We start from the raw sequence: 25,337 nt of genomic DNA, 5'->3' as shown, positions 1-25,337 counted from the left end.
CAAGCATGGTAGGAATCTCGACAATGCTGCTAATCTTCCTGTCAACCTTTGGACATCCTTTGCCGTCTTTGGACTGCACATGTCAAGTATTGCCTGACACTTTTTTGGGTTTGCTTCGATTCCCCGACTTGTTAGAATGAATCCGAGGAACTTTCCCCCTTTTACTCCGAAGGCACACTTTTCCGGGTTTAGCTGCATGTTATACTGCCTGATTTGAGCAAATATTTCTTCGAGGTCTTGAATGTGTGACTGGCCGACCTTGGTCTTGGCTACCATATCGTCGACGTACACCTCGATATTTCTGCCTATTTGTTTGTGGAAAATCCTGTTCATCAATCTTTGGTATGTTGCCCCTGCATTCTTTAAACCGAAAGGCATAACATTATAACAATAATTTCCGTATTCAGTTATGAAAGCTGTTTTTTCTTGGTCAGATGGATGCATAAGGATTTGATTATAACCCGAATATGCATCCATAAAACTTAAAGTGTCATATCCACAGGAATTATCTACTAATGTGTCTATGCAAGGTAAAGGATAAGCATCTTTTGGACATGCTTTATTTAAGTCAGTAAAATCGACGCACATGCGCCATTTACCGTTATTCTTTTTTACCATAACGACGTTGGCAAGCCAGGTGGTGAATCTGATTTCGCGGATGAACTTTGCCTCCAGGAGCTTATTGACCTCTGCCATGGAAGCTGCTCGTTTCTCGGCGCCGAGGTTTCTCTTCTTTTGGGAGATTGGTCGAGCGGCCGGACTAACAGCTAGTTTATGTGTTATCACTGATGGACTGATCCCCGGCATGTCCCCTGAAGTCCATGCGAAAAGGTCGGCGTTTGCACGTAAAAAATTTGTTAATTGGATCTTAGCCTCCTCCTTCATTGATGTTCCGATGAATGTGAATTTTGATGGATCGTCGGTTAAGGCGATCTTTTGAAGATCTTCATTCGGCGTAGGGCGTTCAAGAAAATCGGCCCTTGGGTCTAATTCTGTCAAGATTGGTTGCTCAGATTGAATTGAGTTGATCTGAGCTTCAGTGTTTCTTTTGATAGGCTTCAGGCTTATGTTATAGCATTGCCGAGCTTCCTGGAGGTCACCATGTATGGTTGCAATTCTACTATCCTGCACAGGAAATTTAACACAAAGGTGATATGTAGAAACAATAGCAGCGAATTTGTTTAAAAAAGGTCTCCCTAAAATAACGTTATAAGGGCTGAAACAGTCTACGACTAGGTACTGGATGTCCTGTGTTTTGGATAATGGTTGTTCACCCAGTGTGGTTTGCAACCATACTGAACCCAGGACAGGGACTCGCTCTCCTGAGAATCCGACGAGATCTCCTGAATATGGCTGCAAAATGTTAGTGCTCAATTTCATTTTTTGAAATGTTGCAAAAAAAAAGTACATCAGCACTACTCCCTGGATCGAGCAATGTTTTCCGAACAATGAGGTCGCCTAATTGGATAGAGACGACTACAGGGTCGTCGTAGTTGGTGTGTCTGGAGTTGAAGTCTGTAGGGCGAAATGTCAGCTCTGGTATGTTCGCTTTCTGGCCGAACTTGAACTTCCACCACTGGCGTAACCTCCGGAAATACAGTTTATTACCCCTCGTGGTTGAGCTGGGGCCTTATCTTTTTCTTTTGATGACTGGCCTGCCGAAGGTTGTTCGGAATGGGACGCTGCTCTTTTTTGCATATGACCTGTGATAAATTTATCGAGATGGCCTTGACGAGCTAATCTTTCGAGGAGGTCCTTGGCAATTACACACTCATCTGTTGTGTGTCCATGCTTCTGGTGAAAGGTGCAGTATTTTGACTTGTCAATGTTTTTGGGCTCGGGGTAATGTCCTGCTTTGCGGGGCGGTTTAATCAGTTTAGAATTCAGAATTTCTTTAATGATGTCATCCCTCTTGGTGTTAAACTGAGTGTATGATTCGTAACGGGGGATCGGCTTGAAACCCTTCTTGGTATCCCGAGCTTTTTCGTCGTCTTTAAAGGTGGGCTTCTCTGACTTACGTGCCTGGCGAAGCTCTTCGATATCTATCTGCCCCTTGGCCTTTTCGCGGAACTCAGCTAGAGTCTTCGGTTTAGATACCGCAATAGTTTCTTGGAATTTTCCTGGTCGGAGGCCGCTTTTAATGGCGTGAAGATGCACTTCGGGATGGAGATCCGGAATACTCATGGCAACCTTGGTGAACCGAGTTATATAATCCTTTAAGCTCTCCTGCGGGCCTTGCTTGATGGTTGTTAAATAATCTGAGTCGTGGAGGTATATGGCCGAGGCTGCAAAATGGTCTTCGAACTGTTTGGCTAGCTCCTGAAAACGTGAGATAGAATCTGCAGGCAAAGAACAAAACCAGTCAAGTGCAGGACCATCCAAAAAAGAAGGAAAACATCGGCATAAAATAGGATCAGAAGCACCGTTAACAATCATGATTGATCGGAATTTTTTGACATGTTGTTTAGGGTCTCCCAGCCCGTCGTATGGGGTTAATGTGGTCGGCAAGGTAAACTGCCTAGGTAGCTGGAAGTTCATTATCTCGGCTGTGAACGGTCCTACAGAATTGTCGGGGTTTTCCCCCTCCTGTTCAGGTTGGCTCTCTTCATTCCGTTCCTCCTCATCATTTTCCTGCTGTGGTGTGTCGGAGACGTGGGTCGGAAGCGATCGCCGCTCATCGTTTCCGTGTTCTTCGCGGTTGTTATTGTTGTGCTCCAGACGAGCATGTTCTAATTGCGCGATTTGATTTTGCATTCGCTGATTATCCTCCGCCATCCGTTGATTTGCTTGTTGAAGCTCGGTCACCATCCTCAGAAGTTCGGATGGGGTGGGGGGAGGAGCATCAGCCATAGAAAATTGAATATTTATGCCGAATGTTAACTCAAATCGGCCCTCCTTCTAGCGCCAAATGTTCTGACCTGTTGACGCCGAGGTATAAGTCGTCCTCCGGAATAGGTCGGTGAACTCCTTTTAGTTGAACACGGGACGCGGCAAGTGGAACCGAGGTGGTGGGTACCTGCAAAGGCACTCCGACGCTCAAGTCAGTAAGAGAATTCTTTCAAGTATCTGTTTATTCTCAGATCGAAATGGCTTCCCCTTTTGGCTTCTATTTTTTGCTTCTTATATGGCCGGCCGCAAATGGCCGTTTTTTAGATAACGTCTGATCATTAATTCGTATATCCGACGTTATAAGAAGGAGGTAAATGCCGACTTAATTATAGTGATTTAGCTATGATTATGAATATACGTTACCGAGCTATAATGATTATGAATATGCGTTACCGAGCTATAACTCGTAACCGACTTTTTACCCGTTCATACCATATATCAAACTTAATTAACTACTATATATATGTAACAGTGTTTATTGCAACACTAGGATCTTAGGTATCATTTGGTGCGGTTATTGTTTTAAAATAAAGGCTATTAAGTTGTTAAATGTGAAAAGGAGGAGGTCCTTGATCAGTTGAGTGATGAGAAACCTTTGGAATAATAATATTGTACCTGCATCTCTCTTTTTGGTAGCTGTAAGTTAATTATTTAATGGCATTTCATTTTGATGAAAACACACTCTGCCTTGTGCTAAATTCCAATTCAATGTGGTCCTGCTTTCACTCATGTCACCCTATATATATATATAAGAGTTTATTTCCAAACGCCATGCATTTATAGGGATTCAAAATGATGTACTTTCTGTGGCAGTTAATTCATTAAATTAGAGGATCCTCAATACCGGTGTTCAATTAAGAAATATAAAACTTAATTTGTGAAAAGACTTTAACAAATTTAGTAACCGATAAAAAATCTATAAAATAAAAAACAATGAATTTATCTAGAATATAAATATGTGGGGTTATTAGATGATAAAAACAGAGGCATATATATATATATATAAAACAAAAGAAAAAAAAGTGGTAATTGTTTCGAAAATAGAATTATAAAGATGTATTAGTTGATAAGTGTGGTAGAAGTGTTACAACCGTTAATATATATAAGAATGTCACAGTGTATTTTAAAATCAGCTATTAAACTAAATTCAATTATTAATATAAAATACATGATAAAATAATATAAATACTTATTAAAAATAAATTAAATCACATATATATTTAATATAAAAAAGTATTTTTGGAGGAATGCTAGGGGGCCAGCATTTTTTGTGTTTTTTAACCATCAAGTAGCCATCAAGAGTGTTTTTAATGGTGTGAGATTAAATCCAATGGTGTGGGATCATTCAATTTTCTCTTGATAGTTAAATGCTGGCCAAGTTTTCAAAAAACTGCTGGCCCCAAGACTTTCCCTTTTTGTAATATATACTGTGGCGTAAGTCCCAAAAATGTTGGCACTATATGAAGCACAAGTACAAACATTATCCGGCTCTTCACCATTATTATTTACCAACCCTTGATAGCCCCACATTCGCATATCTATCCATCATATATATTTCCTCATTGATCACATTCAAATGAATCGGGCCAAAGAGACACGTTACAGCATACAAGGAAAAATATCATCGAATATATATGAATGCAAGATGAGTGATTCATGGTCATCATCAAGCTTTAATAAAAGGCTCATCAAGTCTCTGAAGATCGGATTTGATACGATAAAACGTGTCTTAGTGCATGAGATCGAGTGAGAGAATCATATAGAAGTCACACTTGATATACTTATCATTAGCATGCAAGTAATAATTATTTAGCATGCAGAATCAGAAGAATGAATGAAGGCCATAACCACATAAAAGGGTCTTATGAATTATTTACAAAAAGCTGCAGCTGTCGCTGCTTTAAGTTCTATGCATCATGATGAGCTAATTTAAAGTGATCAGCATTCACTATGCATGTGTATGTAAGATTCATCACAGCATGCATGCCCTTTGCTCCGATCCGATCCTGTTCATTACAAACAACACCAGGATCGTTCGGAACGATGCTTCATAATACCAACAACAGTATATATGCATTGAAAGACAGCAATGTTTCACTCACTCACTACCTCGATCAGAAGCAAAACAACCAGTACGTACATAGGAGATAGGACACAAATTTAAAAGTAAAATGAACAGACCCTATGCATATAATATATATAAGTATAGGCGCGCGGCTAATTAACTCCAATCCAGAAAGGGTTAACTATATGCCCCTTATATATAATTGTGATTACGGATGGCCGAAAACCAGCTCTTCAAAAACATGTAACAGAATTCAATTTACATTCAATTTCAAGTAGTTGGTAGAAATTAAATAAGATCATGAATAATATAATTTATTTGAGTCATCAAGCACAACATACAACTTGAAAATCTTCTGTTATTATAAATATATTATACTAGCTAAGTAGCTAGTGTGTAAAAAAGAAACATGTAAAATAAAATGATTGGTATATAGGGAAGAAAAGGGTATGTGTGTGCAGACATAAGGTAGCAGAGTAGCAGCAGTAGTAGTGAAGCAGATCAGAGTAGGAGGCAGCAGTGGTGATGAGTGGGGTGAAGGCGCGGCATTGTCTCAGAGTCTCAACAGAGAATATGGTGCCGCGTACGGTTTATTATTCTATGGACATGGATGGACCCATTTACTTGTTATTGTTTTTATTACTGTTCAATTATTATATTACTGCTACCATGCCTTGTTCCTTTTTGTCTTATGCCTTAATTATGCCTTATTCCTTATGCTTATCTCTCTATTACATATTTACATTGCAAAAGACAAATATCTCATCCATCTTCCTCTACCATCAGTCCGTCACCCTACTCATTCTCGTTTATATCATTTTTTTCCTGTTAATACGAGAAATTAAAACTTAAAGATAGATTTGAGCATACATAAGAAAATAATAAAAATTAGTAAAAAAAAAAATTTGTGTACATCTAAAACTTGAAAAATTGTATACAGAGTCTAAAAATTGCACATCTAAAATTTATGCTAACTAATTATTGCATGTTTTTGTACTACATTTTACAGATTTATCCTATTTAAACTATGTCAACTTATTGTAATTTGTTTTTGTCTTAAAAAAAAAAGGTAAAAGTGTGAAATAAAAATTTGAAGAAAGTACAAGACATAAAATCACGTGTTATTACTTAAAAAAAATTTTAGCTAAATAAGCCAAATTGAAGATATTTTTCTTTATTTGATCTAATTGATTGATAACGTTAAAATAAATAAAATCGTTTTCACTAATTATTTATCTTATTATTTTTAGAACCTAAATTTAAGGATTCAAGTCTACACATCCAAACTATGTTAAGTTGTAAATAACTAACTTACAAGCCAAAACATCTAGCCCATGCATTATTCAAGTTTTTGTATGTTAAGACCTATATTGTTTGTCGAAAAAGTTTAGGGGGCAGCAATTTTTATGTTTTCTAGCCATCACTTAACCATCAAAATAAAAGTGAGTGATCTTTTACCATTAGATATAATCTCACACCATTAAAAATACTATTGATGACCAATTGTTTGTCCAAACAAGCAATTTATTTTGCTCCTTCATGTTGCTTTTTTCTTTCCTTTTATACCAGAAATTCTCCATCTTTATATCTAAATTTTATACCTTTACTAAGCCATACAAATTACAAAGACATAAAGTGTAAGATGCTATGATTCGAGATCCTTTTGTGTGTATAAGCTTTAATTAATTAATTGAGTATCCGACTTGACACTCTCACTCACTATAAAGCCACAGAAGAACCAATATACTCTTCTCCAAAACTCTTCAGTCTTCATTCACACTTTGCTTTCTACCTTTTGCTCTCTCTATCTCTTTTGCTTCTCAAAATAAATTTTAACAAAAAAATGGAGAAGGAAAAACCAGAAACACAAGCATGGAGCATGTTGCTGAGGCAACCTGAGACACCACAAGACCCTATGGAGTTCTTGTCTCGTTCATGGAGTGCCTCTGCTCTTGAAGTGTGTAAGGTTCTTTCTCCAGCTCAACTTCCAGCACCACCTTCTTCTTATAAGGCCAACAACAACAATGGTGGTTGTTCTAATAATAATAATAATAATAACCATAATTCTATGCCTATACTTGAGGACATTGCTGGTGAAGCTGCTGAAGAATCTGCCATTGTTTCTGGCAACCCTTTTTCTTTTGCTTCCTCTGAGACCTCTCAGATGATCATGGACCGAATCATGTCACAGTCGGTATGTTCTTTTTTTTGCTTTATTAAGGATGTTAATTCAGTTTCAATTCATTCATGTTTATAACATGTTTTGCTGAAAATAGTAGAATCACCTCTCAACTTGATTCGTAGGTCACAAACCATAATTTGAAAAGAAGTACTAAAATGATGAAATTATTTTAGAAAGTATAAGCCAAACACAGCCTTAATCTACGCTCATCTTCTACAACAACTCACTTTCCTTGTTTCATGCGACTTTACTTTTGTTTTCACTTTTTACATGTTCTCTCTTTTTGATATTTTCTGTTCTGTTTTCCTCTAGTGGTCCAGAAGCTTATTTGCGTTCTGCAAGGTCGGTCTTGTTGTTCAGTTTCTTACCAAGCTTTCATTTTTCTGTTAATTTTGAATGCAAATCCTCCTCAGTAAGCTTAAAGTTCCATTTTTTCTTATCTGGGTCATCTTGGCAAAAACAGAACCATTCCAATTTTCATTTAGCTTCCATTTTTCTTGTCTTAAACAGCTTATGTTGAGTTATTCTTTAGTGTGTAGACTACGGAGTGTTTAACGTTTCACAATAGTTAGTGAGCACTTTATATGTTGAAATTTAATTCAGAAAAAGAAACTGAAGCAATTGGTGATTGTTGTTTGAGTTTGGTCAGCAGGAGGTGTCTCCAAGAACCTCAGGGAGGCTATCTCACAGCAGTGGCCCACTCAATGGCTCCCTCACAGATAGCCCTCCAGTTTCCCCAACTGAAATTGATGATTTCAAGGTAAGCATCCTTCTCTTCATTTTCATCTTTCTCTTTCTTTTTTAGCAAATAGCAATAGCATGAATCCCATATCAACCTAAACAAGACACAGCCATGTTGATTTGTTTTGGCTTTCTTAAGGAAAGGAAAAAATAAAAGAAATATTTTTTGGGTACAAAGCACGAGCACTGACCAAACTGTACCATGTTAGTTCCAGCTTTCTCTGTAACCACAAACAAACTTCGATGACACTCGGAGGACAGTACCCACAGGTTCTCTCTGCATTCTTCACTACTATACTAACACTAACAGACAAACAAAAAGTAGAAATTGAAAATGTTCTAGTTTTGGTTGCTAGTTAAAAAGGCTAAGCTTAATTTAGCTCCAAATGATTAGCACAAACAACAATTTTTAGAGGCGAATTTGTTAGTAATTGATTTTCTGGGGACTGACTTGATAATACATTAATAGTTAAAGTATATCGAAGATTGAGAGAAAAAAAAATCCTTTTGAAGACTAAATTATTGGCATTTCTATCTAACATGACAAAAATTTGGTGTTACCATTTGTCTAACAAAAGTTGAGGAAGGAACAAAGAAAAGAAAAGAAAGAACAAAATCTCTATATTTGTTTGTTACATTGCATCTCTTATCATGATTGTCTAAAACCTCTGTCATTCTTCCTGATTCTGGTCCCCTCATCCTACTGTGAAATTGGTTAACAAGATCCCACCTTGAACACCAACCAAAACTGCTCCCTTTGAGTCCAAAGTTCAGCACACAAGGGTATTCAAAATTCGTCTTTATTCGTCTTTAGCACTGGCACACCAATCTTGTTACCCATTTAGTCTCCCATATCAACATTTGCACATTTTAAAGAAAACTAAATAATAAAAATTCCTCACAATTAAACAACAGCAGAGTGAAACAAAAACACATCTAGTGTAAAGGTTTTTTACTATTATTTTGAACGGAACATCTAAGCTTAAGTTATCATAATAGAAATCAATCTCTCAATAATTCATAGTAGAAAAAGAAAAGAAGAAGAGTACATTGTGACTCGCGGAAGGAAGACATAAAACCTAATCTTTATTAACATCATATATGCAGTGTAGCCGCTCCAACAACAACAGCCATAATAGCAACAACAACATCACCAGCCTGAGTAGTCAATTCAGGGCTTCCGCCACCGGTGGCGCCACCGTGGCAGCAGGTGGTGGTGGCAAGACGGTGGGAAGGTGGCTTAAGGACAGGAAGGAGAAGAAGAAGGAGGAAACAAGGGCCCACAATGCTCAGCTGCATGCAGCGGTTTCGGTTGCTGGTGTTGCCGCCGCTGTTGCAGCCATTGCCGCCGCCACAGCTGCCTCCTCTGGGTCCGGCAAGGACGAGCAGATGGCCAAGACAGACATGGCAGTGGCGTCTGCCGCAACGCTTGTTGCGGCTCAGTGTGTTGAGGCCGCAGAGGCTATGGGGGCTGAGCGTGATCACTTGGCCTCGGTGGTTAGCTCCGCCGTGAACGTAAGGTCCGCCGGCGACATCACGACCCTGACGGCTGCCGCGGCAACAGGTATGCATATAGAAAAGCATTGTTATGAGATTAGAATAACTTTTCTTTTGTTGGATTTTATTTAAAGTGTTGAATATTTTGCAGCTTTACGTGGGGCTGCCACGTTGAAGGCAAGGGCGCTGAAGGAGGTTTGGAACATCGCTGTTGTAATTCCTGTGGAAAAGAATGCCCCTGCTGGTGGTGGTGGCGCCGGTGGAGGTAGCAATGGAAGCTCTAATAGTAGCTTCAGCGGTGAGCTTGTTCCTGAAGAGAACTTCTTAGGCATCTGCAGCAGAGAATTGCTGGCAAGAGGTTGTGAACTCCTAAAGCGCACGCGCACAGGTCAGCATAGCATAGCATAGCATGGTTTTCTGTCTTCTGTCTCTTACTGAATTCCATGCCATTCCATTCATGCATGTGAATATGTCACTTGATTTGTCGCAGGCGAACTTCACTGGAAAATTGTATCTGTTTACATTAACAGGATGAACCAGGTTATTTCTTTTTCTTTTTTCACTCCTCAAATATTCCACTTTAATTATTTGGACATCAATTAGACTTTGTAATGATTAGAATCTTAATAATGAGGGGGCTAGTATGAACAAAAGTTGTCATGTTATGGCGCCTTAGCTTTGATGCGATATGCTAAAGGATCCACCTTTGCTTTAGTTTCCTAGAAATCTGTAATTTTAACTCTTTGGAAGCTCTTTTTGTGCAGGTTATCCTCAAGATGAAGAGCAGACATGTTGCTGGGACCATCACAAAAAAGAAAAAGAGTGAGTCTTTGAATACTCTTGTCCCCTCACTCTCTCTCTCTCTCTCTCTTCACTAATTATCTTTGACAGATTCTTGAGGGTGGGTCTAATTCCATTTTCGGGATTTGTGAAAGTCAAGCTCTTTAAAGTTGGAAAAACATCAAAACTCTTCTTCTTTAATTCTAACCCCCTTTTGAAATTGTGTTCTATTATTTCGAAATTATGTTAGGAATATAAAATATAAAGCACTTCGTATTATGTATGTATAACTATAATAATGTTCAACGAGTAAGCATTCTTTTTCCCTTTTGCAATTTTGGACAGATGTGGTGCTTGGAGTGATCAAGGATATGCCTGCTTGGCCGGGCCGCCACTTGTTGGAAGGGGGCGAGAACCGCCGCTACTTTGGGCTGAAGACAGTGATGCGTGGCGTTGTTGAATTTGAGTGCAGAAACCAAAGAGAATATGATGTTTGGACTCAGGGTGTGTCAAGGCTTCTCTCCGTTGCTGCAGAAAGGAATGGTAGAAACAGAATATGTACTTCTGTTGGATTGTGAGGGATAATAAACAGATTTTTTTGGCACTTGGGAATGGTAAAATCTTATTGATGCATGGTATTATTGGCGGGCTCTAGATCAATTTGTAAAAAAGCGTGTAAATTTCTAGTTTATGTCAGATGGGGTTTAGGTTTAGTTTGATATTGGGATAACATACATTAGTACTTTGATGTATTTATTTATTTATTTTTCAATTAGGAATGCATTGCTATTTAAGCCAAAGTATGTGAAGACCATGTGAAACCTTGTGTTTCTTTCACTGAGATGGAAAGAAAAGTAGTCAAAAGAAGAAAAAGGAGTCACATTTGGATTTGGGTGAAGGTGTAATATTGAAGATCGATAAAGACATAACATTATTCTATTGTGCTTTGTTTATTATACCATACATGTTGGTTTGGGATTTCTTTTTCTTTGTTTTCTAGGATTGGATCCCGAGACATTGTTTTAAGGTTGATGATGATGATGATGATCTTGAGCCATCACTATCTTGGATTACTTCCTTCCACTTTGTGAATTCTGTTTGCATTAAAAAATTTGAGATCAGGAAAAAAGAAAAGAAAAGAAAAGAAAAAGTGATCCAAAGGTTAAAAGAAAAGAAATCATTGATTTTGTTTTGGTACAGTAAGCCATAAGAAAATTGGAGCCCTGAGGTGCTTGAATTAATTGGAGCTCTAAATAATACTCTTCTAAACCCACGATAAGTATTTCTGAGCTTTTGCTTCCTAGAAACTTCCATTAGGAAAGTAAGCAGCTTTCAATACTTGAACGCAAACTGCATTCGGCTGCTTGATGGTCTTCTAAGCTTGTTTAGCCAAATAAGCAAGGTTTTGTGTTTCCCAATCCTTAAATCCAAGCTCATCATCTCTCTTGCTTGCTGTAATTGATTTCCATCCCGTTTAATGTATTCTTCTTTCCTTTCTTGACGAAGCCCACCAGAATTTAGCCACTCTAGAGCTCAACTTCTTGCAACACTCATAGAGTCATAGTGTTAGTTAGAAATAAATAAATTTGAAGAAGAAGGTTATTCAAATTGTTAAGTGAGCTTTTAGCAGAGAAGTTGGTGTCGAAAGAGACATATTTAGGGATGTTGAGTGAGAGCTCGATTAACTTAGCAAATCGAGGAGTTATTCGAGCGGAAGGATCGAAGATTCTTGAAATCGAACATTATTCTACAGCCATTATATGATTAGGCAAAAAAGCGGTAACGGTTACTTGTGTTTTCACACACGTGGGATGTTCATTTCAAATTGATCAGTTAGGGAAATGGCTATAAATGCTAGAAGGCTCGAAGTCACAATGGTTGGAACTTTACTTCAGAAAACACTCAAGCACACTCACATCCCCAGCGAATTTCTGAGTCTGTGTTCGAGTCTCTTTTTTGTAGGGTTCTTTCCATATTTTTATCTTTTCAATTTATAATTTCTGCAAAACTATACTTTCCATGTTCAATTTATCTTTCAAACAACTTTAATTTTCTTGTCAAATTTACATTCCAACATCTTTAATTTTCATGTCGAAAGTCCTTTGATTCACTCGAAGGTATTTTATCGCTTTGTTTAAATTCAATGCAAATTATTTCGATTTCAGTCAATTTTACTTTCAAAATCTTTATTTAACGCCTTTTTTAATCTTTTCTTTTAAATCTTGTCCGATTCGAAGATCTTTGATGCACTTCCAGAAAACTGGTACTCGCAAAAAAGATGAGTAGGTTTCGCTCCCAAACCATTAAAATCAAACCACCATCGATTTGCTAAAAATCGACGAAACACATAGCATATGTTTGTATTTTCTGTACGACTGTTGTTCTTGCCTGCTTAATCCAAGGTATAGCTTGTCCTCCGGCCAAGATCAGCAGACTTCTCGGCTGGAACGCGATATACGTCGGCGATGGATGAACAATGGGGTTGGATACCTACAAAGGCACTCCAACGCTCAAGTTAGTGTAAAGTAGATAATGGATCTTATCTTAGAAGAAGTGACGTACCTTTCATAGCTTTGTCGTCCGCCTTATATTTTAGTGGAAAGGTCGGCCGTTACCCTTGGGTTGTAACGCCCAGGGAGAGGATTAAATGTGTATCTGACGTTATTGGTTTAAGGTTGTTTATAGCTTATTATGAAATGGTCGGTTATGATTAGGAATTAGGCATTACCGAGCTATAACTTGTAACCGATGATTACTGGTCATACCAACTGTCTTTGTAAGAATCTCATTCCCAACTTGATTCAAAAGTTTTTCATGTCATCACCGTTCTTCAATCCATGCGCAGGCTCTCCTTTTGAGTCGTCTCCATCAAGCTAGAGGTCTTACATATTTTTCTGATGAGTCCCAAGCTGGCATTTTCAAGACTTTTTCTATACTTACTTTTACTTGAATAAGAACTTAGTATATGAAGGTAATACCTGATTTAGCTAAATGTATTCCCTGCTTTGATGCTTTTATATATCTGTTCAAAATTGTGGTTATCTCATATATTTATTCCTCCCACACCTTCGCAAAGATAATAAAATCATATGCGAATAGCAAAATGTATAATTATTGTTGGAGCGGAAAGATGGGGTAATTTTCAGTTTAGAAATGAGGTTGTTTTCCTGAGCTTCTTCCATTAAAATTGTAAGCATTTCCTCGACCATAATAAATAAGCAATGAGATAGTGAAACGCCTTATCTTAAATTTTTGTTGGGGTTTAATTTTTCGGTTCTCTCAAGTAGACAATAAACATTTGAACAATAAGCTGTACTCTCGGCTCATATTAAGGCAAAAAAAAAAAAGTTATCCATCACAAATTATCCTCTCTCAAAAATCTAAAGTTTATGTAAGTAAGCATCCAAAGTCTCATGATGATTCTAAAAAATCTATCCAATCTTCCAATCCCATAAATTATATCAAGTTGGTACAAAAGGAGGGGCCAAAGAACCTCATTAACACATGGATCTAATAATATTCGTATATCCGGGGTAATTATCCGTATCCGATCTAAATTTTGCGGATATTATCCGATCCGCACTATGGTAGGATCAGATTGCAGATTTAGTAGTGATATCTACGGATCCGATCCGTAAATCCACATATCCGCACATCTCATATAAATAGTATAGTTTAAGAAAGTAAATCCTAATGTGATATGAACTTTAGTGTGTTATTTTATTTTTTATTTTTTATGTTGTACTTCAACTTAGAATAATTAAACTTAAATCTTGTTTTATTATTTTGTTTTTGTTATTCAAGAGAACTTTTAGTGATAATATTTTAGGAGTAAATAAGCTTAAACAGGTAAAAAATAAATTTTCTGGATATTTTTTTTTGTAAAAACAGCCAAACAGAATTTTAAAATAGTTTTTTTTTTAATTATGCGGATATACCCGATATTCGATCCGATCCGCAAGTATGCGAATTGAATCAGATTCAGCCTAAAAAAATGTGGATATCGTATCCGATCGATCCGATGAGTACAATGCGGATCAAATAGAATTTTAGACTATATCCAATCCAATCGAATTCGTGTGCATTCCTACTAATTAAAATAGCGAGTAACTTCTTTTAAGTTGCCTTTGATCCAATCTAGAACTTGAGAATTCAAGAAAGAACGGTGAAGGTTACTAATTTTAGTGCTAATTCAAAGACTTTTCAGAATCAAACAATCGCGAAGGACATGAAACACTGATTCCACCTTGCCAACACACACCTCACAAGTAGGTCTATAGTTGAATGTTTTCTCATCCTTTGTTTGTTAGGAGGGCCCCACTATATGCCAAACAAAGAAAATATCGAACAAGTTGTGGACATTGAAGCTTTTATACCAGTTTATAAACAGCGCTACTGCTATAATGTTTAAAGTTATATGCACACTTCATAATTCATATGCAAATTTGCAACTAAACTCTATTGATGCTTCCAAAAAACAAGCCACATGGTTCTCAAACCCTCGCTGTGACGTCTTTAAAGGACAAATCAAACTCAGCAAGAACTCCCAATTCCATTCCTCCGTATCCATGGAGACACTGTCTCTCCTCCACCGCTTGAGATATGAGTTGAGCCAGCTTTTCAATACACAGAACAAAGATGTATGGAGACATTAGGTTGTGATTCCTCTACAGGATATGAATGAATCTATTCTGTTCCAATTTCAAAGTAAGCTTATGCTGGTTGACGTAATGCACTTCCAATAATACTCATGATGAATGAAGAAATTTTGGCATCTTTTAGAGTGTCAAGGATGAATTGTCAGTTTAATCTACCGTATGCTTTTTCTAAGTCTATTTTTAGTGCCATAAAACTCACCTGACATTTCTTAGCATGCATGACATATATTACTTTTTGGACAACCAAGATATTATTAGCACCATGATGCACATCCACCAACTCACTCATGACATTTTTTAGCTTAATAGAGATTAATTGGTCAGTAACTTGTACATCATATTGCACAACACCAATTAATCGGAACTGAGAAATCATCTTTGGATGGTCCAGTTTATGAATGAAGAGATGAAAGTGGAGTTAACAATTAAAATAGTTCATCTAAGTAGGATCCTGAAAAATATTTTTTATCCACTGCTCCACTAAAACTTTAACATGTGACTAATTTTTTTGAAAATACATGGCAAGCAGCCTGCTCGGTTCAGGAGCTTTTTAGCTGCCTATTGATAACAAAATCTCTTTAATTCATCTGGCATTAAAGGAAAAAATTTGCTTTCCAAATTCAACTTAACATACGAATCTTCTTGTGTATATAGCTTAGCATAAAAAGCAATACCAAACTCTTTGAGATCATTCGGGTTCTCAATCCAGTTGCTATTATCATTTCTCAACATAAGGATCTTATTCCTTTTCTTTCTAGAAGTTGTAACATCGTAGAAGTATTTTGTATTTCCATCTCCAAATTAAAATCAATTACACCTAAAGTTTTGCTTTTAATATATTTTCTCTTAAATGCAAAATTGTTCATATTCTTACCACAACTCTTTATGTAGATTAAGAATCTGTTATCTTAAAAATATAAACTACGAAGATATTCCTTCAAAGCATACTAGAATATTATATTTTTTTTCTCATAATATGCTAAAAATTTTCAATATTTCAAACTCTGGTCTTATTTATAAAAGAAAAAAAATCTAGCATAATTCACCTTCCTCTAACCAAACACAAAAATATCTTATTTATATTTAACGTATGAATTTTTTATTTGATATTTTTTTTGGTGACTCTTGAATTGATATAATATAGAATTCAAATAAAATAAAAATAGAGAATAAATGAAGATAAGTAAGAAAAATAAAATTATTATTATTATTATTATTATTATTATTATTATTATTATTATTCATTTCCGAAGGAACCTGGGGAGAACAGATGGGCTCAGGAATAAAATGAAATATATAAAACAAAAAAGGTAAATAATGTAATAAATAAATAAATAATAAATGAAGTTCATGAAATGAAGGTTGAGTGATTGATGGTCATTCTCATATTACACAGTAAACACTTCGTTTTCCCCCAAATCTGTGAAAACCCTAAAGCACAGCGAAAATTCGCAAATTTTCAAATCGAGAAGAAATGAGTATTGAGAAGTTGAGCACCGAAGAATGTCAATCACTCTACTCTCTGCTCAGAGCTGAGCAACGCCCACTCCATGAGATCGTTGCAGATTTCAACAGCTCTCTCCCTCGCCATCGCCATTTCACTCTCTGCTCCTACCTCCTCATGCTCTTGCAGGCAACACTCTCAATTTACCTCTTTCTTCCTTCGTTTTTAATTACTGCGTTTCTGCACTGGATTTTGGCCTCGCTTTATACTAGGGTTTTGGGATTTTATGCTTGCTTTTGGGTTTTTCGTTGTGTGAATTCTCGTAATTGTGTGCTGATTTTTTCACAAAAGTGAAAAAAGCCTACCTGTACCTAGTCAGATACTGGTACAAATTTTGGCGTCATTTTATTTATCTGTTATTATTTCTTAAAGAGATCTATTTTGCTCAATCTAATTTCTGAGTTACTCAGGTGGAAATGTTATTGCTTTAAAATAATGTTTTTATATTTTATTTTTCAAATTTTGGTTCCCTTAAGTTTTTGTATTGAGAATTCTGAAGACGAGGTGCTGGACTCTCAATGAGAAACATTGTATTGTAACTACTTAGAAAAGATTGCACATTTTGACATGTCATTTGCGTTTCTGGTTTCTTTTTATTTTTATTTTAGTGACATTTGAATTATAGCTAATTAAGTGTGGATATTGTTGGATTTAAACAAGGGGTGCATTTCCCTGCTGATCAGTGTTGGTTTCTGTGAAAAATTGCATTTTGACAGGCATGTATTGAATCATGCGTGTTTAGATTTATAGGTTTTTTTATTGCTTATTTAGGTGCAAGCAATGTTGAATGTTATCTAATTGGTATCTTTCGTGTGCAGGACAAGCAACTCAACATCTCTGAGCGAATAATTGCCTTTGCCCTACTTGTTGAAGCATATTCATCCCAGAGACCCGCTTCAAATCCTTTCATAAGCTTTATTGTAAAAGTAAGTCTTTTTTTTTTTTCATTCTATCCTTCTCGTGCTGTTGCTCAAAGCTCTGAGCAGTAGTTAGAACCGGTTCTAATTTAGTTGTCTTTTGAAATTCGTAGCTGAAACAAATTATCAAGAGTAATATTAAGCAACTGATATTTCTGTAGTTTTCATTTCTGCTATAAATTAACTTGGGTTTATTATTTCCTTTTTTTAATAATCTTTTTATTACTCCTCATAGATATTTTGCAATGATATTGCATCATATGACACACAAGATAAGTATAATTTCTTGTCTGCAGGTTGCTTGTCATGAAGGGTCTGAAAAAGTTGTGAGAGCGTTCATTCTACAATTGTTAGGTGTTAATGCCTCCAACAGTGGCAAAGAGGTTATAGTCTGATTTATTTCTTGATTTTACAGCATTCATTCTCTTTTTATAGAATACGTCAAATATTATGTACTCTCTATTGGTCCAGAGTCTGCTTTCATACCTTCTCTTACATGAGATGTGATCTTTAGTGTTTAATGGTATGAAATTCTGAGGTATTATTCCTTTTGGTGGAGGATTGCAGTTTCTTAAACAGTCTGCTTCTGATTACGTGAAAGGATTTGACCAATCATTGCATGTAAGTTATGTATAAACTTTATAATACATTACTTGACCAGGATATATTTAGTATTGCCCTTACACATCATCTAAATTCTGATAATATTCCTTTAAATGTCTCTAGGATGGACCTTCCTTTGCTTTACCTCATGGGACATTAGTACCTAATTTATTCTCTGATTCCAGGATTTTCCACCTGTAGATCAGTTGCAGCAGCAGTTTTCTGATAAAGTTCATCATGAATCATATCATAGCTTATTTAAGGGTGGTTCTATAAAAAATGTAGTCCCAGACCCTGATGTTCCTCCCAATTGTAATGCAGATTCAGCAGAGTATGGCCCTATGCATTGGATTGACCAATTAATGAAGCTTTTCTTAAAAAAAATAAAGAAATTGTTTGGTCCTTCCTTCAATATTTTCATATAGCTATTTTATATCAACCTTATATTTTCTTCATTATAGTAATGGCCTGATTATAGGTTTGAATTGCGACCGGGAACAAAACCTAAACTTGGCACCGGCGACAAAGACGAAGCAGTAGTTGGGTTATTGTCTAATCTTTCACTGGAAGGATTGAGCCCTCACTGGATCAGGCCCCTTCCACCAAGGCTACCAATACTTGATGGGGAGGTATTTCGCATTTGTTTCTGCAATGATTAACCCGAGCCTTGATAGTTCAAACTATTTATGCTGGAGAATCCTTTTCAGCTAGTTTGGCTCAACCCTGATGACAATCATGAACTTATGTGGGACTACGGTATGTGCGTTGATACTAGCAGAGGTGCTGCAGTAAGAGATTTAATTGCAAAAGCTCTGAAGGGAGCCCTTGCACCTGCACAGCAAGAGGTGATCACTGTTACTATGATTTTGTAGAAGTAATTTATGAAAACAAAGAAGAAAAGTATACAAGGCTTGCATCATTTCCTGTAGAAATGTGTTTAACTCTGCATGTCTTTTAAATTAATTTGTTGCAGAAAGTATTTTATCCTTTTATATATGATATAAGCAAAATATTGGGATTTTAAGGAAAATTACACCCGCTGGAATAATTTTCCTAGTAGTATATAATATATTCTGTATATATTTCTTTTTGCATTGTCATACCAATTGGCTTGGACATCAGACCACTTGTGCTTGCTCATTTTGTCTCGCCTAAATGGAATGGCACTTAGTTCCCCAGACTGAATCCCCATGTCTGCTCTTCTCCACCTGCAAGCCAAGGAAGTTCACTTTACCAACACAACATTTGGGTCGTCCCCTTAATTTTTTGCTGACCCTGGCCCTGGTCCAGGGCTGGCCTTTTGGAAATATAAAGTTAGTATCGTGTTAATTGTTTCATGAGGACTAAGATGGTTGTGTTTTTTGCATCCAGCAAGTGTTGGTGGAGTTGGCGAATGATCCAAAGCTTGTATACCACTGTGGACTAACTCCAAGAAAGTTGCCAGTATGTGTCTTTGTAATGTTTCTGATAAAACGTCAAGCAAGTTGCTTTTTGTAATATTTATTTTCAAATTGGTAATCAGGAACTGGTGGAAAATAATCCCCTTATTGCAGTTGATGTTCTCACTAAGTTGATAAACTCCCCCGAAATAGCAGAGTATGTTTTTGGCCTTTATTTTATCTCTTTCTTTCCTCTAAGTTATAAATTATTCAATCGCTATTATATTCTTTGTTTCTATTTGCTCATTTATGGAAACAGATACTTTACAGTACTCGTGAATATGGACATGAGTCTACACTCAATGGAAGTTGTGAACAGGCTAACAACTGCAGTTGAATTGCCTTCAGAATTCATTCACATGTACATAACTAATTGTATATCATCTTGTGTGAACATTAAGGTATTTGACTTCGCCTAAATTATTTATTTTTCATGTCTAAAACATGACAGGATTTTTGTTCCTATGGTTTATATGTCTAATTGCCTATATTTGTGCATCTAAAATATAACCGTCCTTTTCTAAGTCTTGCTTTTGGCAGTTGGAACAAAGTGTGATGTAAAAAATCACATAATAATTATGTGACCCTTTAGGTGGTCTCCTAATCCTAACTTATATGCAAAGATCTTGTGGTCAAAATGTTTCAAGGGTCCTGCCATACTCATGAAACTTAAAAGGGCCAAACATGTATTGACTTTTGAATGTTTATAAGCACGACAAAATTGTGTCACCATTATACGTTCAGTTCAATTTGACATTTTTTAAACAGCTTGCAATAATTTTTCTTGTGGATTGTTTCGTTCTATTGGATGAAGAGACAATGAAAATATGGTTGCATCTTTTGTCTGTCTTAGTGAATCATATCAACTGAAAATGAAATTAATGTTTGTCTCTCTGTACTATGCATGCTGTCTATGTTATTCCTATAATTAATTAACATGTAAGCATTTTAACCCCCCCCCCCCCCCCCCCTTTCTTTCCCCAAACAGGACAAATACATGCAGAATAGGCTTGTACGACTTGTTTGTGTTTTTCTGCAAAGCCTTATTCGAAACAACATTATCAATGGTGAGTTTTCTCAGCTTTTGAAGCCTGAAAGCTGTTGCTAAAATGTCATGTTATATTATGTATCTTATAACATTATATTCTTGAAGAAATGTGAAAGAAAGTTGTAACCACCGTGTTACTTACGTGTGTATACATGAATATTTTTCCATCATCATAACCTGTCTTTTGCGTATGCATATGTAACTCATGTTGGTAAATGGTCCTTCCTTTGCAGTTAAAGACCTCTTCATTGAAGTTCAAGCGTTTTGCATTGAATTCTCGCGGATTAGAGAGGCAGCTGCATTGTTTAGGCTTCTCAAGTCATTGGAATGAATATGATTGTTTTGACTTGTTAAAATTTTTTCCTCTATTGCTTCTCCATCCCTTACAATACATTCTGATGTAGATATGTATCTACCTAGAGCTAATTAGCATTCTGTACTAATTTTCATTTTATGGACAATAAATATCAGTTTGTTGGCCTACGAAGTCAGTTATTTCAGTTTTTAATTGAACTGGGCTATATCATTGAATTTCACAATATGTATGTACCTTACCTTCACAATTGGCAAATAGGTGTAAACAGTGTATTTGGTTTCAGACCGAAAACAAATTTAACTGTCATTTGGATGCTGATATTTTATCCTAAAAAGACCGGCTATTTTATAAGAATTTAATACTCAATAGCAATGAAATGTATATAATTTATAAGATGATATTGTAGTGGGATGCATTTGGTTTCTATCGAGTTCTATAGATTTTCAAGATTAATACTTCACGATTCTATCAGAATAAAAGAAAAACAATCTTAAAATACTCATGTAATTCGGTTTTTATAATTTGATTATTATTAGTTAAAATTACGAACCAAATCTGACAGCATGTATTTTGGATTTTAGTAATTTTCAGGGTATAACTAAATTTTATTTTATTTTATTTTTCAATTTTCTTTAGCGTAGAGTCCAATTTGGTCAGATTTGGGTTCAACTGTTCAAGCACTTTAATAATACAAGGAAACAATTCCAATTTCACTGCTAAACTCTCAACCCTCGAGAGAAAAATATGATGTAGCACAATAGAAAAATGTGAAATATGATTGATTGTAAAGCTACGAGTTAATAGTTAAATTAATCCCTAAAAAATAATATTTTTTAAATTTGTTCTTTAAAGATTTTTTCAATCAAATTGATCTTTCAAAGATTACAAATTAAACATATATGTCCTTCAATTACTCTACTCATAATTTTCGTCAATGATTGATAATGTGAAATAGTAATTGATAACATATATGACACATAAAGAATAGGATTTTTGTAATCGGAAAAAATGACTAAATTAATAAATTTTCATAAATATATTTGGTCAATATCCAATTAAACATATCAGATAATATATATGTTATCAATTAACATTTTACGACATCAATTTTTGAAGAAAATTGTTCATAGAGTGACTCGAGGACAAATATGAATGACCAATTTGATTGAAAAAATCTTTCAAGAATGAATTTAAAGAATGTCTTATCTTTCAAGGACTAATTTGACTATTAACCCTAAAGCTACAGTAAATTCTATCTCAACAGATTATAAATAAATAAATAGAGAAAGGATATTTTTTGTCTCTAAAGTTTGACAAAAATTTCAAAAATATTCTTAAGTTTTATTTTGTTTCAATTTGCACCAAATATATCATTGACAGATAAATTTTCAAAAAATTTAAGATCAATCCAACAATAACATATGAAAATTATGCTTAATTTATTTTAAAGGTTGTTCTTATAAAATTGTTGAATTTATCTTAATTTTTTTTTAAAATTAGCCGTTAATAATATATTTGATGCAAACCAAAATTTTTTGAAATAAAATTAAAATAAAATACAAATTAGGGATATTTTTAAAAATTTTATCAAATTTCAATAACAAAAGATATCCTTTACCCTAAATAGATAGATAGTAAGATATGGATGGCAGGTGGAAAGCTCAGAAAAAATACAAAAGCATCAAACAATCAAACATGAATTTATATTCTGTACATGAAGAAAAGAAGCAGCAAGGACATATGGAAGTCGTATGACAATCTTTTGTGTACTACAATACTACATACACTAATCAACATATAATTAAACTCCTCCAATGCCTTATTTATATGAATCCATATCCATCAAACAATTATCGCAATTGCAACTGCATCTCTGCCATCAACATAATCAGCATGACCACCCAAATGAAACTTCCTTGCACAATTGAGCTACCTGAAAAAACATTAAATAATAAGCAAAAAGAAAGAAATGGCACGAGGATAAGAAGATATAATAAGTTGTAGCTTTACCTTCACTCTTACTATTGTCATTCAATGCAGGTGGTTCAGAAGATGATGAGTTTTTCACTGATATTCCAAGGTTAGAACAATCCATCCCAAGAGCACCTTCAATCCAAAATTCTATTATATATTATTTGAGGCAAAAAGTGAAGTGAAGGTTACGTTGCTTGCATTGTAATCTTACACTGTTTGTAACAAGGGAAGGCAGTGGAGTTAAGGAGATTGTCGTAGCCAGTATCGCACTCACAAGTATAGGAAAATGTTGATGTCTTGTTGCATGACCCTCCTCCACAATCAACCCAATTGCAAGCTACATCAACCAACATACACTATGAATCGTGCATATATATCTCTACAACTCCATCAAACTCAAATCTCACATGCATTCTTGTCGGTATCAAAGTTCTTACATACTTCACCCTCTACTTATATAACATATATATATCAACTTTAGAACTCTTTAAATGCCTATCTTCGATTAAAAAAGAAAAGTTTAGAACCCTTTAAACTGGTATGTTATCTACCAAAATTCGTCTCATCCTTACCGTCAAATATCGACTCGTTAGTTTGCCTTGCTTTTTGTGGAGCAGGAGAAGGGGCTTTGGAGCAAGAGTGGTTCACAGTACCTACAAGATCCAAGTATTTATTCTTTTAGCAAGAAAGATATTCATCTTTATCCATGTGAAATTTCCACTAGAATATATTGCTACCCGCCTTTGTCTTTTTCCCCCAGAAAACTCAGTGTAACTTAGACACGAACACAATACCTTTTCAACCTCATGCAGCCACAATTGACACCAAAGAGATAACAATTTGTGCTTTGCAAAATGATACTTTGTAAATGCTATCTTCCCATTTGAGTCAGTGTCAAAATAAATAAACAGAGAAGAACTAGAAAAAAATAGAAATAAAGACTATTGAGCACAAAGGGGTGGCAACAACTGAGTAGAGTTTCTAGTTCTTACAGTTAGGAACTATGCAGGGAAGAAAGTTGAAAGCACCGTCGTCATTGGAAGCAAAGAGTTTGTTCCAACCTGGATCACACTCGCATTCGAAGAAGAAAGAGCTGTTCTTAGAAGGCTTGCATGTTCCTTTGCCGCATTTCACTTCTTTGCACACATCATCTGAGCTCACAAACAAAACAGCATGTCAAAATAGTCCAGAAATCACGGATAAAGTTGATTAAAAAAATCTTTGAGAAGGCCCTTTAGATGAATACTGAAAAAATCTCAAACTTGCAACTGAAAATTACATAAAGTATCCCAAACAGAGGAATCCAATAAAACAGATTATAAGAGTCTGAAGTTACCAAAGATAGGAGAGAGCAAAGGAGAAAGGAAGTCGCTTGAAGCTGAAGATGGATGCAAAAGAACAAGTGCAAAAACAAGAGCTATGATGATAACTCTTGCGAATGCCATAATCCCAATTCTCAAATGGTCAGGGAGATAAAGAAAGAAAGAGAGGCCTTCTCATTAACAGAAAAACAGCAAAGCATATGTTTAGGTGATTGTTTTATAAATGACAATAAATAAATAAATGAGTCATGTGGCCAACTTTGAAAATGACGCTCTTTTTCTCAGCATAGCAATTTATTACAGGAGGTGACTATCAAGCAGACGTGTGTTATTTGCAAAGTAACGGATTCTTTTCATAATAATAATATGAATAATATACTCCTATCTCAGTTCACAGACAGAAAATAAAATAAGTACAAAGTTAACCAGTTTCTGTAAAAATGGATTTCATTTAATGCTCACGCTGGGTGGTTGGATGTTGTGTGCGTGTGTGTGTTAAGATTTGTGGCAATGCAACCGGCCAATTGAGCACCAATTGGGAAAAGTCAACCCTTTTCCTTCCTCATTTACTCATTTTTCTTCTATGGGGGTTTTAATCAGCCGACCTATTTATTTTTTCTCCGATTGTTAGTGTTATGTCTTGAGGCCCACTCCGAATTAGCTTTAAAGATGGTATATTCGTCATGAAGCATTATTTATTACAGGGTTAATATGCAAGTATGTTCCATTTCAATTTGCAACCTCTTTGACTCATTGCTCATTACTTCCACCTTTGACTTTGATGCTCTCTTATTTATGATTAAGTGGAAAAATTGGCTTCATTGCGAGCTACACACACTAGCCTAACCACTAACCAACTTACATTTGTGCTGTGTTAGTAAAGTTTTGTATTCTTGGGCTAATATATGGGCTTATTTGTTGGGCTTTGATGAGGCTTAGTACAGTTCCATGAGATACCGAAATCCATAATTCATTAAAGATACTTATTCTGCTGCTACCTGCACTGCAGGCAATGGGCATATGTACCGTGTTGAATTTATTGCTTGGATTGGAAGTTGGAACACAACACAATCATTCTTGTCTTTGGATTTACTTCACCATTTTTTGGGGTGCTTTCTCTCCTTATCAAGAGTAATTCTTGTATCCCTTCACTGCATGGTTATACTTTCCACATAATTTATGCTTCTGCTAAATACCGACATTTAGATATGAGAAAGAAATGCAACCTGCATTACTAGTTCACATCTGTTCATGCAGCACATTGCTTGATACATTCTTTCTAACAGAATTGAAATTGTAAGCATGTGCTGAGAGGAACAAGTACGTAAACAGTAAAAAAAAAAAAGGCTTCCTCTCATTAGCAATAATTTTCTATACTTCATTATGGATAATAATCTTGATT

General features: G+C 35.7%; 3 protein-coding genes across 6 annotated transcripts; 2 read left to right on the top strand and 1 right to left on the bottom strand.

The window, feature by feature from the left end:
* The first annotated feature begins 6,734 nt into the window (after positions 1–6,734).
* Positions 6,735–11,162, top strand: LOC130961592 (VAN3-binding protein-like). Of its 2 annotated transcripts, none has more exons than XM_057887551.1 (7): positions 6,735–7,148; positions 7,789–7,896; positions 8,985–9,441; positions 9,526–9,762; positions 9,865–9,914; positions 10,139–10,196; positions 10,500–11,162. In XM_057887551.1, the coding sequence occupies exons 1-7, from the start codon at positions 6,798–6,800 to the stop codon at positions 10,730–10,732; spliced, it is 1,494 nt and encodes a 497-aa protein (XP_057743534.1). In that variant the 5' UTR covers positions 6,735–6,797; the 3' UTR covers positions 10,733–11,162. The 2 variants fall into 2 exon arrangements, with proteins under 2 accessions (XP_057743534.1, XP_057743533.1); XM_057887550.1 differs by having other exon boundaries at positions 7,786–7,896.
* A 5,001-nt stretch (positions 11,163–16,163) lies between these two features.
* On the top strand, positions 16,164–20,872 carry LOC130962166 (uncharacterized). 2 transcript variants are annotated; one of them, XR_009079735.1, is made up of 12 exons: positions 16,164–16,445; positions 17,135–17,242; positions 17,530–17,616; positions 17,801–17,854; positions 18,022–18,167; positions 18,315–18,465; positions 18,544–18,681; positions 19,208–19,279; positions 19,359–19,432; positions 19,546–19,676; positions 20,264–20,342; positions 20,557–20,806. XR_009079735.1 is itself a non-coding variant. In XM_057888284.1 (12 exons), the coding sequence occupies exons 1-12, from the start codon at positions 16,287–16,289 to the stop codon at positions 20,652–20,654; spliced, it is 1,308 nt and encodes a 435-aa protein (XP_057744267.1). In that variant the 5' UTR covers positions 16,165–16,286; the 3' UTR covers positions 20,655–20,872. The 2 variants fall into 2 exon arrangements, 1 of the variants encoding a protein (XP_057744267.1); XM_057888284.1 differs by having other exon boundaries at positions 16,165–16,445; positions 19,535–19,676; positions 20,557–20,872.
* A 1,448-nt stretch (positions 20,873–22,320) lies between these two features.
* LOC130961952 (uncharacterized) lies at positions 22,321–24,350 on the bottom strand. Of its 2 annotated transcripts, none has more exons than XM_057888005.1 (6): positions 23,950–24,350; positions 23,606–23,764; positions 23,186–23,266; positions 22,825–22,950; positions 22,650–22,706; positions 22,321–22,572 (listed from the first exon to the last, which is right to left on the bottom strand). In XM_057888005.1, the coding sequence occupies exons 1-6, from the start codon at positions 24,056–24,058 to the stop codon at positions 22,490–22,492; spliced, it is 615 nt and encodes a 204-aa protein (XP_057743988.1). In that variant the 5' UTR covers positions 24,059–24,350; the 3' UTR covers positions 22,321–22,489. The 2 variants fall into 2 exon arrangements, with proteins under 2 accessions (XP_057743988.1, XP_057743987.1); XM_057888004.1 differs by having other exon boundaries at positions 22,650–22,745; positions 23,950–24,340.
* Between the last annotated feature and the right edge of the window lie 987 nt (positions 24,351–25,337).

The sequence above is a fragment of the Arachis stenosperma genome, chromosome 2, assembly GCF_014773155.1.
Source record: "Arachis stenosperma cultivar V10309 chromosome 2, arast.V10309.gnm1.PFL2, whole genome shotgun sequence".
NCBI classification, from domain to species: Eukaryota; Viridiplantae; Streptophyta; class Magnoliopsida; order Fabales; family Fabaceae; genus Arachis; species Arachis stenosperma.
Note: the sequence above shows the minus strand (reverse complement) of the source record. Positions and strands in the feature narration are given on the sequence as shown.

What these genes read in the sequence shown, in the direction of transcription:
- LOC130961592 (XM_057887550.1), top strand. Translation starts at nt 6,798, where the DNA reads ATGGAGAAGGAAAAACCAGAAACACAAGCATGGAGCATGTTGCTGAGG. An exon ending in ACCGAATCATGTCACAGTCG is followed by an intron (nt 7,149 to 7,785) that starts GTATGTTCTTTT and finishes GAGTTTGGTCAG; the next exon opens with CAGGAGGTGTCTCCAAGAAC. An exon ending in CTGAAATTGATGATTTCAAG is followed by an intron (nt 7,897 to 8,984) that starts GTAAGCATCCTT and finishes TCATATATGCAG; the next exon opens with TGTAGCCGCTCCAACAACAA.
- LOC130962166 (XM_057888284.1), top strand. Translation starts at nt 16,287, where the DNA reads ATGAGTATTGAGAAGTTGAGCACCGAAGAATGTCAATCACTCTACTCT. An exon ending in TAACTCCAAGAAAGTTGCCA is followed by an intron (nt 19,280 to 19,358) that starts GTATGTGTCTTT and finishes ATTGGTAATCAG; the next exon opens with GAACTGGTGGAAAATAATCC. An exon ending in AACTCCCCCGAAATAGCAGA is followed by an intron (nt 19,433 to 19,534) that starts GTATGTTTTTGG and finishes TTATGGAAACAG; the next exon opens with ATACTTTACAGTACTCGTGA.
- LOC130961952 (XM_057888004.1), bottom strand. Translation starts at nt 24,058, where the DNA reads ATGGCATTCGCAAGAGTTATCATCATAGCTCTTGTTTTTGCACTTGTT. An exon ending in TCCCTGCATAGTTCCTAACT is followed by an intron (nt 23,267 to 23,605) that starts GTAAGAACTAGA and finishes TGGATCTTGTAG; the next exon opens with GTACTGTGAACCACTCTTGC. An exon ending in CTTCCCTTGTTACAAACAGT is followed by an intron (nt 22,746 to 22,824) that starts GTAAGATTACAA and finishes TTTGGATTGAAG; the next exon opens with GTGCTCTTGGGATGGATTGT.